We start from the raw sequence: 15,684 nt of genomic DNA, 5'->3' as shown, positions 1-15,684 counted from the left end.
TCACTGTATATTCATTGTATATTCAAAATTTTAGGCGGTAGTATTTATTTCCCTTTATTACAAACATAATATATTACTGGTATTTTTGTATATATAAGACAAATTAAATTGTTCTGATGTAAATGTCCAGTGTCAAAAAACTATAATGTAGAAGGTATTTTGTCAAATATGACTGGAAATGTACTGCGGCTTGAAATTATCATAAGACCACGAATGTTTTTAGAAGAGATGGTAACAAGCTTAGAAAATTATTGAAATTTAAAAGAGAATTTACCACAGAACACAACCGCAATAATGCATACTAAGTGTCGATCAACATACTGTAAATTTCGATGTGGTATGACACTTATTAGAAATGACACCAGTAGGTTCGGAAACTTGAATGTACAGAGTATACAACATATCCATTTTGTCAAGTTATTGAAACTAAAAGTTACTTTCAATTGCTGTATTTTTGATTATCTTAGAATTGATTTCGATCAATTAAAAGTTCAATTTTCAAATTATTCACTCTTTATAATTTGTGCAAAACCTGTTATGGAATTTTAAACAGGAGGAGCAAGTTCACCTCTGTAAATAATGTTATTTCTTCTTGTTTGTAATTTGTATACCTTAATGACTCCTAAAAGTAGATGCTAATAAGTGCTTTTACGATCTGATCGGTTTGATATCTGTTTCTTGAGCCCACTTTATGAATATTGCGTTTCGTTTACAAAATAATGGCGATTACATTCAATCGAATTTGTAAATCATTTGAAACTGTTACTGAACTTGTTTGGAGTTTAAAGTTTCACATTTCATTATCTATTAATTTTAATTGATTCTTCCTATATGTTTGAACAACCTTTTAATATTAGATTTTTAACGTATTTTCTTCACATATATTTAGCATTTATCATAATTTTGTATGTATTTTGTTCAATCAAAAATGCTTTCCCCGTCTACCATTATATTTCATTCTTAAAATGATGTGTTTTACCTCTTTTTAACACCGCTTTGATTCGTATTACTTATAAAACTAAATATGTATCATAAAGTTTGCAACATGTATTTTTGCATACAAATTTATTACACCCAAAAGTGCCACCCAAGTGCACTTATCACTTTTCGAATATATTTTGTTATCTAATTATTATTGTATTATTATTTATATACGAACAAATTTATTACTGCAATGTACATATAATGCAGTGAACAATAAACTTGCGCTAAACTGACTAAAACAAAATATTTCATTTCAATAGTAAAACTGATTAAATGACATTCGTCCGAGGATTTTCTTTCCATACACTCGCTTCGTAACATTTTCACAGGCTCTGACTGCTCAAAATTGATAATTGTTTCTACAAACATTTTTAAAAGCTGTCTTAGTTTAATATCAAATAAAGCAGATAAATTATGATACCTTTCTCTTTGTAATTTTTGCGCGAATGACATTACCCTCTGTTTACAAAACTTCATTGGCTAAAGGATGGTAGAATAGCATAACGTACGAAATAAAGCTCGTCAATTTTTGTAAATACTGTGAATTTATTATTTGTCGTGGAGGACTATGTGCATAAAAGTCATTTTACGAAAATCCATTAAAAAAAACCCCGTAATTCAAATGAAATTTATTTTTTTATAATTGAAATCAAAAGATTCATGTCCGTACGAAATAGACGTTTGACCATAACCAAGAACTTAATAAGCAGTGGATTCAAAACAGTTTTCAAAATCTTATAATTATAAAGTGACTGGAATAAGGACACGAAACCAAAATTTTGACAAGTGTGGATGTTTATTACATTTAAAATTTTCTCATTTTTCCCCTTTAGAATGGTATATCAAATATTAATTCAGTAATGATTTAATTCGGTTCTTAGACAGAAACAGCAAAAAGTCGTTTTTGTTACAAATACCGGCCAGAAATATTTCTGCCTGACTAATATAATATCGCAAAAACTATTGTTAAATCGACAATTTAGTATCTGACTTTAAATGACTGTTTACTTCAAATCACTTGTCGCTATCGGCTGTACTGTAGGTTCGAAACAATTCTACAGGTTTAGATAATAATTTTGTGTGTGGATGCTTTCCTGCCGGCGTACGGAAGGTCGGTGATTCCACTCATATGCCCGCCCTCTCGAAGAGGAACTTTTGCGGTCTTTCCCCATTATCAGGAGCTGGAGAGTTGCCGTGACTTACAATTGTATTGGTATGACGTTAATCATGAGATTGTTATACGACATTGTTAAAAAGAAAATTGAGGCTTTATCTTTAGGCAATACTTTACCCGGGATATGTCGATGAGGTAAGCAAAAATCACGAAAGTTTTGCACGATTGTCAAATCACTTAAAAGGATTTATAATTTATTTTGTAGTCTTTATAAGATGGATTTAAATTTTTGATGTCAAATACTCGCCAAAAATCTGCCGATGGACTAGGATGTTGCAAAGTCCATGTCAACAATTACACTCATTATTACCATGATTATTGTTTGCTTCATAACTGAATCGTATGATTTAAAACTGTAATCTCTCACAGTCGATCTTAATTTCGGTTTGGAAGTCTTACAATAAGTTCAACTTCTTGTATATATTTAAAGCTATATGTTATATAGTAATCAAAGTATTTAGAAACATTTGATTACCGAGGAGCACTGATTTATTTCTTTTTTAAACGTGTTAGGTTCATGACTGAAGCTTTCTACTGAAATTTGTGATACTATTACGAAATCAGTGAGTCATTGAAACAGCAGTTACTGTCATAAAAGTTTTTTATATTGATAAATGTGGTAGAATCATGTGGTTGATCCCCTAAGTTGCTTGTAAATTTGTTGAAAAAAAAACCCTTCTAAAACCCTATATCACATTTTAATAGCAACTACTCTTAGCAACAATTTACGAAATTTATAACAAAGTAAGAGACAGAAGCATACCTGTTACGTAATGTCTTATTCCATGGAATCCTTTTCTCGATGATACATTTTGAAGTAGTGTTTGTTAATAAACTCTTTAATAAAGATGGACGTAAATACATTCTTAACACGATGATAGAATTTAAGGTCTTTTCGCAAATAATCTCCTGATCAAAGATGGCCGTCAATACATTTTTATTAAGGTAGTAGCTGTAAAGTGTTTTTCGTAAATAATCTCCTCAGTAAAGATGGTCGTCAATACGTTATTTTATCTAAGTGTTTTTTTTTATTTTATGAAAGAAATTATGTATTTGTTGTTGCTGTCGGTGATAGGCGAGGGTATTTGGTATCTAAACAAAAAATTATTTTTCTTCGTAAATATATATGGCCATTTAATTTTAAAAATCATTCACATATTTGTAGGTATTTTTAGGCAAACAACATTGTACGCAAAATATTTCCTTACCTAACCATTTCCACTACTACTGAAATGTCTTAAATTATTAGATTATAATGGAAATATTATATTTTAGCAGTTTAACACAAACTGTCCTCCGATATGCTTATTCACTTTTTCTAATATATAACTACATGTCTACACATGTTATTTCTCTCAGAAGATAAGCAGATCTTTGACGTTCGCGTTAAGGTATCTTAGTTACCTAGAGCTTAAACACGCCCACGTGTAATCATTCGCGTTTGAAGAACGTGTTCACTACTGATTGGCCGTAATATATTTGCTTTACGGATGAGTTTTGATTCATACATTTCCGAAGCGTTTTGTAATAGTACGAATGCTTTGTGCAGTCTGTAATGTTATGACATGTTTCCCTAGTTGCACACATGGAAACAGGGACAATATCAATATTTACGTCTGACCATAGAAACCGCTGGGGATAAGGGTATAAATGGAACTGCACCTACCAGACAACAGCAACTACATTTAAGTTAACTGTTTGGTTTACTAAGTGTCTTTTGAGTGGAACTAAAATGAAGATTGCCTGGATTTCAGCTGCCTTTTTGGCTTTTGTCTGTTTCTTCCAGAATGGAGGTAATAGCTACAATGCTATATGATTTATTTTAATAATTATTTTATAACGCAAGAATTATAACATTTCTACTTTGCAATTTTAGTCTGCGTGACAAACAGATCTCTTTTTTGTTGCAATTACATTTTGTAAATTGTGTTTGGTTATAGCAATATGCATTTGGATTATTCCCCAAAAGAAATAAATTTCATGTACTAGTTATCTAAGTGAAATTAAAAGAAACAGATGATAATATATTTCTATTTTCGACAAATTATTGTATCATATATACCGTGCCTGTATTTTCCACTGACGGTGATGTTAAACACGTCTTTGGATACCTCTAAAAATACTTAACGGAATGTAAACATAAATGTTAGTTTTACCTTTTTATCAGATGTGTTTTGATCGCTTTTATCATATTTTTGTTTGTTTGTTTGTTTGTTTATTTCGATAATGACAACATTCATGATATGAGATTAAAATTTATCAGCAAGGTAAAAAATGATAAAATTCATGAAATATGCATATGTAATGAACCATATCAGTAAATTAATATCAGGATAACACAAAAAAGGGAAGAAATCCCTTATTTACATTATGGTCCCTGTTAGTGATGTTCTGACATAGAGACGCATGAAACATGATTTTAATAAAATTTACCCATATCTTATGAGCAAAATGCATATGTATATTTTTTGTCGAAAAACGAAACTACCTTTATGAAATATCTTTTCGTAGTTTTACTTTTTTGTCTGTGAAAAAGAAACTTCTCGTTTACTCACTTTCTTTTTTTATAACACTATTTACAATACATTCTACGTGGAAAACTGTACATGTGCTATTTTACATGCAACGTATGAGAGTTTCAAACACTTGAATTATTTTATACGATTAATGATACCACACGTACAATGTTCAAATTTATGATATCGCTTAATTTAACTTGCTACTGAAACAACTACAATTTATTATAAAGATCAAATTATCTTTTATGTTCATAACAGTTATACAAAACAAGTTCGGTTCTCTTGCGGACGGTCAATTATGATTTTACTACCAAGTTCTGCAACCGATAGTTTTTAAGACCGGGCCAAGCACGGAAGGCTTATACATTTCTTTCTTTTTGCTGAGTATCGTTCTGCATTTCTTTTAGAATTGAGTAAATATATTATGCGTTGGAGTTTTAAATCTTTTTTCGGCACAAAATAAAGCTATCAATTTTTGAGGCGGCGAATATTTGTTTTTCGATTTTTAACGATTGAATTTTTCTTTGTATTAACTTAAATGTATCATAACAAATTATCCATGTCTTTTACAATTGTTGCGTTTTGACACCAGAATTCATGTGAGTCAATATCAAAACAAATTTCGGGAGCAATATACTATACCTAAAAAAAGACATTTAACATATCAAAACGGAACAAGTTGCTCCAAAATATGGAGCAATTAGTATGTAAGATTTGAACATTATACAGAAGTATTTGAATTTTCTTAATTGTATGAATAGAGCATAGATAAGCGTGTATAAAATAAATTTTAGATGAATAATTTGTTGACTAAAATTACATACAAAAAACACAAAGCAATCCAAAGATAATTTACGTTAAATTTTGAAATTAAAGCTATATCAGATGCAAAATTACACACCATATTATGTGACAAATACATTTCTTTTTTGCGAAGTAGGTAGTATGTAACAGCTGTGTTAATAAATATGTACCAATTTGCCGTTTACAAAGTCATGATATTTCGCCAAAGTTTTAGTCTTGAAGGAAGGACATTATGATCTAACAGAGATGATAATGATGTCTCTCTGGAAGCATATGTTCTCCGCGACGATTTAATAGAATACATTTCTCTAAAAGTAGCCCGCCACGATTCTTAAAACTGGTACTGAGTCCATAATCACTGGAAACGTTTACTGCAAAACGTTACATAACTGAACTATTGTTGATGAAAACGGATTTCCATAAAAAACAGCAACAACAACAAATAAATAATAAAATATTTATAAAAAAAAAAACGATACGTGACCTCAAAATCAAGATATCTTATATTTGCCGTTGCTGTCTAGTAAACTAGCTAAATTAAAAAGAAGCAAAAGCAAAATAGCAATGCTATGATGTTATTATTATATTGATAGTTATTATTATTATAGTAATAGTAATAATAATAATATGAACATGTTATTTACAAAGAGGAAGACCCGGCAAAAATGTTAAGTTCCTATGGGCATGTAAGAGGTTTACTACATAAATTTATCAACAATCGTTCTTCGTTTCCTTCTTAATAATATTTTTTTTTATCTCCATTGGATTTATTTTAACTACACATAATACTCATTGTCTCGTTTTCATTAATGTGTTAAATGCAATTTGATACAACCTTCAGATCAAGCGTTCTATTCAAAAGATAATTATAATTTCCGTGTTGGACCTTTTTTCCCCCAGTAAATGAATTATTTGTACAGCTAAGCGCGGTTTGAATACAAAATAATAAATGGTATATAGCGTTTAAGCTAGAAATAAAATCAATTATCTTATTTCTCCAATACCGCCAATTATAACGAAAATTCTATAATACATTATGTTGTACCTATTTCTTGTAAACATGTACTTAGTTCGCTACTAAAGACTTATTTTCTGCGCTGCTGAATTTGTAATACTGATGTTCTCATTTGCGTTGCAGATGCAGCAGTTTCCGCCTGGACCGTACCGGATATACCTGGTAGTGCAGATGGAGCAGGAACCCTTACTATTCAAGAAAACCAAGCCACTAGTGAAACAATTACAACATTTGCCGCCACAGGCGCAACGTCATACTCCTTAGTAACTGCAGTTAGTCCATTTGGTTTGGGTACAGATGGTGCACTGACAATTACTGCCGCACTTGACTACGCAACAGCTTCATCATACACATTACTCATTAAGTTTGTATTTATTACATAATATTCTGATATTTCCAAGACAAAATGAATATGGTGAAATCTCCTTATTGCTGTAGTTTTGACATCAGAGGATTTGGTTAAATTTTCAAATGTTTCTCAGTCACACCGAAATAAATTAAATGATAATTAAAGAGGACGATAACAACGAGTCTTTCATCCTGAAAAATGTTGTTTTTTCAATTGTCTGTTATATACAATTTAACATCCGTCTGCTAAAAGTATGTTTGTATTCAATATGCTGTTGGTACAAATTGTAATTATTCATCTCTTACAGATGGCCGAATTCTTACATATATCTCATCATAGCAGAGTTTGAACCCGACGTAGAATTCGTTATTTTTTATCCCAGCTTTATGGTTGTGTCTATCATGTCAATCCTAGAGAAATAATTTAATGAGTACATGCATATCTAGATACCTTCGCCTAACATTAGAAATACGCATTTATTTTTTTAAAAACTAGCAGTCTTTAATCGTAAAAATTATATGTTCGAGTTAGCTTTCGTTGTCATAAAATTTGATTGATATATAATTTACACACTGTTTGTAATGCATGTTTATTCTTAACAGCGATCAGGTAATATTCAACCTGTATTTTGGGATTCTGTACCATCTTATCTTGTTTTTAAGTAATGACAATTTCACATATGAGTCATAGCAGGAAACGAATATTCATTCACGACATTCGCTTGGTGATCGAACTCGCCACCTCTCTATTCTTACTCTTGTGCACATTCTACTGAGACAACCGAGACACTATAGTAGATCATTTAATATATACACATTAACATTTAGGAATAAAGTACATTTGCATTTATAGGGCCGAAGATAGCGCAGATCCACCGACTTCTGGGACAGCAACTATCACAGTCACCGTCAATACTGCTCCATCATTTGCAACCAGTTACAGTCCTTGCATTCTTGACGCTTCCGTAGCTGGTTAGTAATGAAATGATCCGTTTGTTTTGTTTTGTTTTGTTGGGTTTGAGACAATTATATGTGATTTACCTAAAATCCCAGATGTCCATCAAAACATACGTTCAAACACCCGAGATCATCTGGTTAGAATTCACAGAAGAAAGAGGGCAAGTTATTCAGATTCAGGGGCCTTAACCACTGAGTTACTGATGCTTCTTACGATTCTTTTACGATACTTTGTATATTCATAGAGCGTTTAGGTCACCTGAACACAAAGTGCACATGTTGTGATCACCCTGTCAGGCGTCCGTCGTGTTCAGTTTCCTTCCATCTTCGTCAACAAAATGACTGTTAACACTCAAAATGTCAACTTTTTCCAAAGTCTTTACTGTACTTGGTAGCAGAGTTTCCTGAAAATAAACCTTAGGGTCGCTATGAGTTCTCAGATTAGATCAAAAGTGAAGACTGATAGCACTAACATCAAATAATCGGGCCAAGTTGTGCAAATCAATCTTTTAACTGACTGTTAAGCTAATCTCCGGTTCAATTTTGATTCAAGATATAAGTTCTGATGGCAAAGACTAATATGATATTTCAATTGAACTGTAAATGCTTTAAAAATGTAAAATATTCTAAACAGTCTTCTAAAATATTGAAATATAATCCTAAAAGTTAATCGACTGTTAGCTTAATCATTAAGCATGTTCATAATGTTCGCTTAAAGGAAATTAAGATGAAATTAGATACTTGGTTATCTAGGGTAAGAATTAGGTCAGGTGAGCAATACAAAACCTTCATTGCCCTATTGAATAATGTATCGAATACTAAATGTATAATGCAACGTATGTTCTGCTGCTGCTATGAATAAAGTGCAGATGTTGCAATATCTAGACATTATAAAGGGTATCCGTCAAACTTGTTGCCATTTGTAATGTGACTGTAAATGCCGAATAACTAACAAGAAATGCAATTATGTTTCAGATACTACATTGGTAACCGTATCAGCAACAGACGCGAATGGCGATACGCCTAATTACGCTTTAACTGGTAATTATCATTGTTTTAACTGTCCAATGCCAAACACTTGACAGTGATATAATGAATTATTGTACATTTAACAGGAATTGAATTACGTTGTTTATGCAAATCTTAATGTTGTCAAACAAATTTAATAAATACGACTGTTAATTGTAAATTGAAATAATTATTGCACGTAAAATCACGTTACAATTCATTTTATCCCTGTTATTTTATGATAAATAATAAACTTTTATCCTTATATAAAAACACAGGTTCAGGTTTCAAAATTGATTCGAGCACAGGCCTTATTCAGGTTGACGGAGTGACCCTTGACAAGGCCACTACACCAAGCTATGCTCTTGTTGTCACAGCCGACGACGGTACCTTGACATCAACAACAACAGTTTCTGTAACAGTCGCGGATGTCTGCAGCAGTGCAGTGGGTGTTGCTGCCAGTTTGATGGCACTTCTTGCAGCTCTATTAGTTAACATATTTTGAATTGCAGAGAAAACGTGAAATGGCGTGAAATTCCAATTTTGGATAACATAGAAATAAACATTTAACAACAGCATTCATCATTTCTATTTTCGGCTTTTCTTCTGAAATGTTACCGTTTTTTTTTTTCAACGCGTAAAAAATAACAGTTTCCAATTTGTTTCTTTTTTCCAAGTACAATAGTACAATTATATATGCTAGAAATTGTTATATTTGCATACGAAATAAGTGTTATGTGAGGGATATATTTAAGAAATAAATAATGTCATAAACAGCTAGATCCCAATATGAATATATGTTTCACAACAGTTATATAGAAAACAGCTGCCTAAAATATATGATTTTTAAACCAACTGTAGTCAAAAATGCTTCAAACAAATCTATTACATAGCCATGAATGATACGGCTTATTATTAAACGCTCTTATTGACACCTTCCCCACCCAAATATATTTTGTTATAAGGACGAAAATTGTGGCAGGTTTAAAGCATTTATTATCTATTGCATCTAAAGTCACTTTCTATCTTTACTGGCATTTCTAATTCATTTACATATATAAAATTACTAACATGTTACGATTTTTATGTATATTAGTGAACTTTAGGTGAGATGACCGATACACTATAGACAGAGAAGAAACTTGTACAAAACTAGACTTTGAAAGATGATAGAATTAACACTCGTATGTATACAAGAAATACATACAAATAAGAACATTTATTTTGTTAGTCGGAATAAATTTTGTCTACCGTCGATTTATGATAACACTCGAGGTTTACAATTTTTCTATAACTACACAGTTACAATACTGCAAATCAACATGCGAACAAACTGACAACAGTTTAACAGGAATTAACTTTTCTTAAAAGAAACCTTCTACAATTGTTTTTCAAGTTCCTGAAAGAGTAGCTATATAGTGCTCGTTGGTCTACTCCCTTTAGTACTTGGTTGTCATAGAAACATGATGTTTGTCGTATTAGGGAAGTGATTTTTGTTATGAGATATCATTATATCGATGTCAAATCATTGTCCCAGTGTGTGCTTTCAACTCTTAGTTAGGTTTTAGACATGTTCTTTCTTATTTTCTTATAGTATATTCATGGAATAAATAATGGAAATTATAATTTGGTTTGGGTCATATATGTGACATGTGTTTACATGTATCTATTCGTTATATTGGAAAGTTATTTCCATACATGGCAATTGGTGTGAACAATATCAAACAATGTTATTGCTTTACGACATTTAAAAAATATTATAGTTAACATTTCAACAATTTTTGAGTGAAAATATTTTATTTTGTTTAAAACTTATGCGCTTTTATGTCATATGTATGCCCTTTTCTCAATGCCTAAAACCCTTTACACCACATCAAATGTATCAATATTTGTGTGTATGTGTGTTTTATTTTCACAAGGGAAAATACTTTTCCTGGTGTGACAAAAGTATCCATATTGTGCCATTTTCTGTTTCCAAAATATTTCGAATGGATACATTTCCAACATACCTGTTTCCTAGCGAATATTTAAGAATTATGTTATGTGTCTGAGAACTTCCGGAAAGAAATATAGGAACTAATACAACTTTGGAACACTTGGCCTGTTAGGAAATGGTAAGTGTTAATACTTTCCTCTAAGAAAATTGACACATATAAACCAAATAGAACAGCTTGTATTAATGTTTTATTAGAAAGAAAGACCCTAAGAAGCTATCTTTTATTTGTGTCCATTTAACACACAAAACGCAATGTAACTTTTTATTGATGAAGTCTAAGAGCATTTGAAGTTTGAACATTTTTGAACATCTTAATAAGCAATGCCACATACCTATAATTAGAATTTCTGCTTTACCATAAACATGGTGGTTACACTACCTACTTATGTAATTTCATATAATTTTATCACTTCGACTGGCATCTGGTGGCTATAACTTTGAATAAATCAGAATGAAATATTATGATATATGTATATTAGAACTTGATTTAATACGGAACGTTCCCATGTTTAATAACTATTCAGAAGTACGGTGACATTTTTTACTTGGCACTTTTTTAGGAGTTGTCAACAACTCGTCAGATTAATTGCCCCCCCCCCCCCCACTTTTTTTAAACCACGTACGTTGTACCACCTTATACAAGGCACTGGTATAAACCAAAACTAATAAAAAAATGATATTCACAGTAATGAGAAATACAATCGATTTCAGCAAGCTAGTTTTCAAACAATTTAAACAAACGAAAAAATGCAGAATATCAACTGTAAAAAATAAAAAAATGTACCACCGAAACAAAACTTAAATGAATGACTGTATATAATTGGCATTGTTTATATGTATTTACGAATACCTTTAACATGCAAATAATGTGCATGCTGCTTTACATTTTAAGTAAAACTGATTTTAGAGAAAAATCAGAACTAATAATAACTCCAGGAGGACATGTTTTGTTTTTATTTTTTTCTCATGCTAAGGGATACTATCTCGTTTTCAAGAGAATTGCCTTCAAAGAGAGCTGAATCAACCCAGGCCACAAAATAGTAATAATAAAGGAAATGCAAAATTATTTTCAAAGATGAAGAGTGACAATTACGAGATAAAAAATCGAAATAAGATACTTGGAAGAATCAGTGCTGGTCAAGCAACGTACAAAACAGTTACCAGAAAATGTTATAGTGAGATGGAATATATTCCATGTAGGATAATATTAAGCAAACAGGCATGATCCCGAAATGGACATTTCTTAGTAACATAGCAGACTTAGTAAAAGCTATGAGATCCTTATCCTTAAAGTTTCTTTTATTTATAATAAATTGACGCTAATATACACACAGAAATGGCGAGGTACATCACCTATATTGCTAAATGTCTCTGTATACGTAATAATAGCGGTTTTGGTAATTTTCGACTTGTTTTTGTTGGGTTTAACGTCACACCGACACAATTATAGGTTATATGGCGATATTGTTTAGCTTTGTTGGTGGAGGAAGACACCAGGTGCTCCTCCTTGAATTATTTCATCAAGAGCGGGTACCAGGTTAGAACCACCGACCTTCCGTAACCAGCTGAATGGCTTGTGTGTGCGTCCGCATGCTGGGTTTACGTTTCGGGAGGCTGCGTTTTTAGAACGTAGCTTTCCCTTTTGGATATTCATCCATGTCATCTTTCCTCACATAAGAATTCAGCGCCCAGAGTGAGGCTCGAACAAAGATCGGCAACGGGCAAGTCATTTGAAGTCAATGACCTTAACGACCCGACCACGGTTGCCCTCAGTGTTTCTCTAGGAGTGAGTACGTAAAACATCGGGTTCCTACTCATTTTCGAGGCCCGAAATGTTTGCTTTCAATTGTCGCTTTGGGAGTCCAAGTCGACAAATATTTAATATCTTTACGATATAACACAACTAATTTTCTCTACAAAGTATAACATAATGATCTGACAAAGATCTGATATCTAATTTTGTACTACAATGTATATGTACAATTCGCAGCTATAAATGTACTTATGTTGACTGCTCATACATCTATAAGTATAAAAAGTATTCAATTTCAATTTTTATAACAATTCATTTTAGAATTGGTGGCAGAATATAAGAAAAAGTTATCATAATAAAGAGAAGTGGTTCTGAAGAAAATACATCAATATCTCTTCATTTGGTTTCATACGACACGGGGGCTTATATTATGCATTATTATTTTTTTCAGACTGGATAGGAAAGGATAAGTGTTCACATTTAACCTTCAAGCGTGATCTTTACCTTTTAACTAGAGGTATCGATATTGCTCGTGACACATTATCTGATTACGGGGAACATTTGCGTCAAGTAATTTTAAAACCCTTTAGTGGATGACAGATTTATGAATGGAAAGCATTGTCTTATTATTTGTGCCAAATAATATCTAAATCCCCCTTTGGATAGTTGAGTTACAGACCGGAGAGGAAGGAAAACTCTGTTAAGCGTTGACCGGCAAGTGTGACCTTGACCTTTGAGTTTGGGGTGCGAGTTTTGATGTCATGTCATCTGATGCAGGGGAATATTTGTGCCAACTGATATTTAAATCATGTTTAGCATGATAAAGGTATGGACCGGACAGGTAAAAATCCCTATTGACCATTGATCTCCAAGTGTGACATTGATCTTTGAACTAGGTTTCAGTATGTTGCGCATGGCATGTAATATGATTCTAAGTATGTGGAATATTTATGCAAAGTAATATTGTAATCCCTTGAGGGATGAGTTTTTGACCGGACACGAAACAAATTCTGTTCATGTATTAATATTTGACTGCCAAGTGTGACATTAACCTTTAAGCAAGGGTTCTGAAAGTCAAACATGAGACTTTGTCTTATTATGGGGCACAATTTTGCCAAGTAGTGTAAAAATCCCTTCATGGATTGTTGAGTTAAGACCGGACAGGGTAATAGCTCTGTTAACTAATCACCTCAAAGTGCGAACTTGTATTTTAAGCTAGGTGTCTAATCATGGGAAAAAATTGTGCACAACAATATTACAATCCCTTGATGAATGACAGAGTTATGGATTAGTGACCAGTTTATCCATATTTCTAAGTTTCTTCATGTATCTGAGTCTCTCCTTGACATTGTCGTTGGTATCATATCGAGCTACCTACACGTATTTTTTAACGGCATTAAGCCTTTTTTAAAATATTGTTGACTTGGTGAGCTGCGTTATATTAAAAGAGTGTATAAAACGACCGTTTGATAAACATAGATATGAACATATTTTCGTAATTTTTAGTGTTGCTCACTAAATGTTGGAACTCGAACGTTAACGCCACCCGAAAGGTTATTTGATTTAATTGTGAATTATAGTGCCTCTTCGATTATAAACATTTACAGAGATACTTTATCATTCGATCACTTCTTTTGAATTGGAAAGTGGTTTCTTGCATACCAGACGGGGATTTCTGGTGATTTCACCGGGGCTGGAAAACTCCATCTTACACCCCGGGGTGTAAGATGACTCTCGTGCTGTAAATGACGTTTAACGAACTACATGTGTACAGAAGATGTGTGTAGTAATAATAATGTTTTTCGTAAAACGGGATAAAAATTGAATACATCGATAGTTCCTCTTTGTTCTTTATTACATATTTTTCAATTCAAAAAATGTTAGTTTAAGGAAATAACATAGCGTTTCATTGCAGATGATAAAATAAAACCGGAACTCTTACGTTGTTTTCGTTTCTATAACTTCATGACGTACTTCCTGCGCTTTGTTAATACGCTACTATAAGAAAAATGTGCTGTAAGAAAAGCATTTGTTTGAATTTAACTTTTGCCCTTCTTTTGTGAATATGGTATTGAAGAAAAAGATTCTGTCACTGGCTTTAGGTGCAGATGGGAATATGCGGCTTTCGGGTGACTGTTTACGCGGTCACTCGGCTGGAGCCTCTTAATCGCCTAAACAATTACCCTCGAGACCGGAAATTCCCATCTGCACCTACAACCAGTGAAAGAATCTTATATTTTTTGTATCAATCAGATTAACAGAACAGAACAGAATTTTATTTCACTTGAACTAAAAGTTCCTCGTGATAAATACATTTACAAGCATATTTGCATGGCATGAAAATACAAATGACATTCATGCAATTATAACGGATTTTGACATTAATCATATACATATATTTATAAATTATCTGTAAGATATTTCAGGATTTGGATGGACGGATTAACATTTAAATAGCATACAAGTACTATACAGTTGATTATATAATATTCAATGTCGCACCTATGCGCCGCAGGTCAATTAATAACGCTACACAAAAAGTAGTTCGGAACTGTTTAACATCAGTTTCTTAACTAAAAGAAACAACAACAAGAGCTTACAATGCAGATGAGTAAACTAATTACACTACATAAAAAAGTAGGTCGGAACTGTTTAACATCAGTTTTTAACTAAAAACAACAACAACTAGAGTTAACAATGCAAATGAGTAAGATACAAGCCGAGTGGCGCATAGGTTCAACAAAACCATACATGTCGGTAAAATGTCCATGTTTTGCAACGTTGTAGATAGATGTGACCTCTATGCTTACATAGCATTTATCTCATCATTGGAATCTTCATGTCTGATTCATGTATAGGTAACTAAGGTACTGACTTTTATAATGTAGCGATACGTAAAATGGACACATTACAAAACATGTTGCGTTACAATATTACGCAGTTTTGAAACACGATATAATGACATTTATTCTTTAATAACAACAATAAACGGCTAAAGTCTATAGAACACTAAAAGTAGTTCAGAACTGTTTAACTTCAGTTTGTATGAACATAATTCCACATATACATGTATTACATTTATTGGACTAACTATTCATGATCTGGTATCGCAGTTCCACTGCTTCA

The 15,684-nt window shown here is 32.3% G+C and overlaps 1 protein-coding gene across 1 annotated transcript; it reads left to right on the top strand.

Moving 5' to 3' along the window:
• Nucleotides 1–3,716: 3,716 nt before the first annotated feature.
• On the top strand, nucleotides 3,717–10,435 carry LOC128552122 (protocadherin-16-like). The gene is made up of 5 exons (XM_053533142.1): nucleotides 3,717–3,951; nucleotides 6,620–6,860; nucleotides 7,698–7,816; nucleotides 8,777–8,842; nucleotides 9,088–10,435. Exons 1-5 carry the CDS (start codon nucleotides 3,891–3,893, stop codon nucleotides 9,312–9,314), a joined length of 714 nt encoding a protein of 237 aa, XP_053389117.1. The 5' UTR covers nucleotides 3,717–3,890; the 3' UTR covers nucleotides 9,315–10,435.
• The last annotated feature ends 5,249 nt before the right edge of the window (nucleotides 10,436–15,684 follow it).

Source organism: Mercenaria mercenaria, unplaced genomic scaffold (assembly GCF_021730395.1).
Source record: "Mercenaria mercenaria strain notata unplaced genomic scaffold, MADL_Memer_1 contig_2064, whole genome shotgun sequence".
Lineage (NCBI taxonomy): Eukaryota > Metazoa > Mollusca > Bivalvia > Venerida > Veneridae > Mercenaria > Mercenaria mercenaria.
Note: the sequence above shows the minus strand (reverse complement) of the source record. Positions and strands in the feature narration are given on the sequence as shown.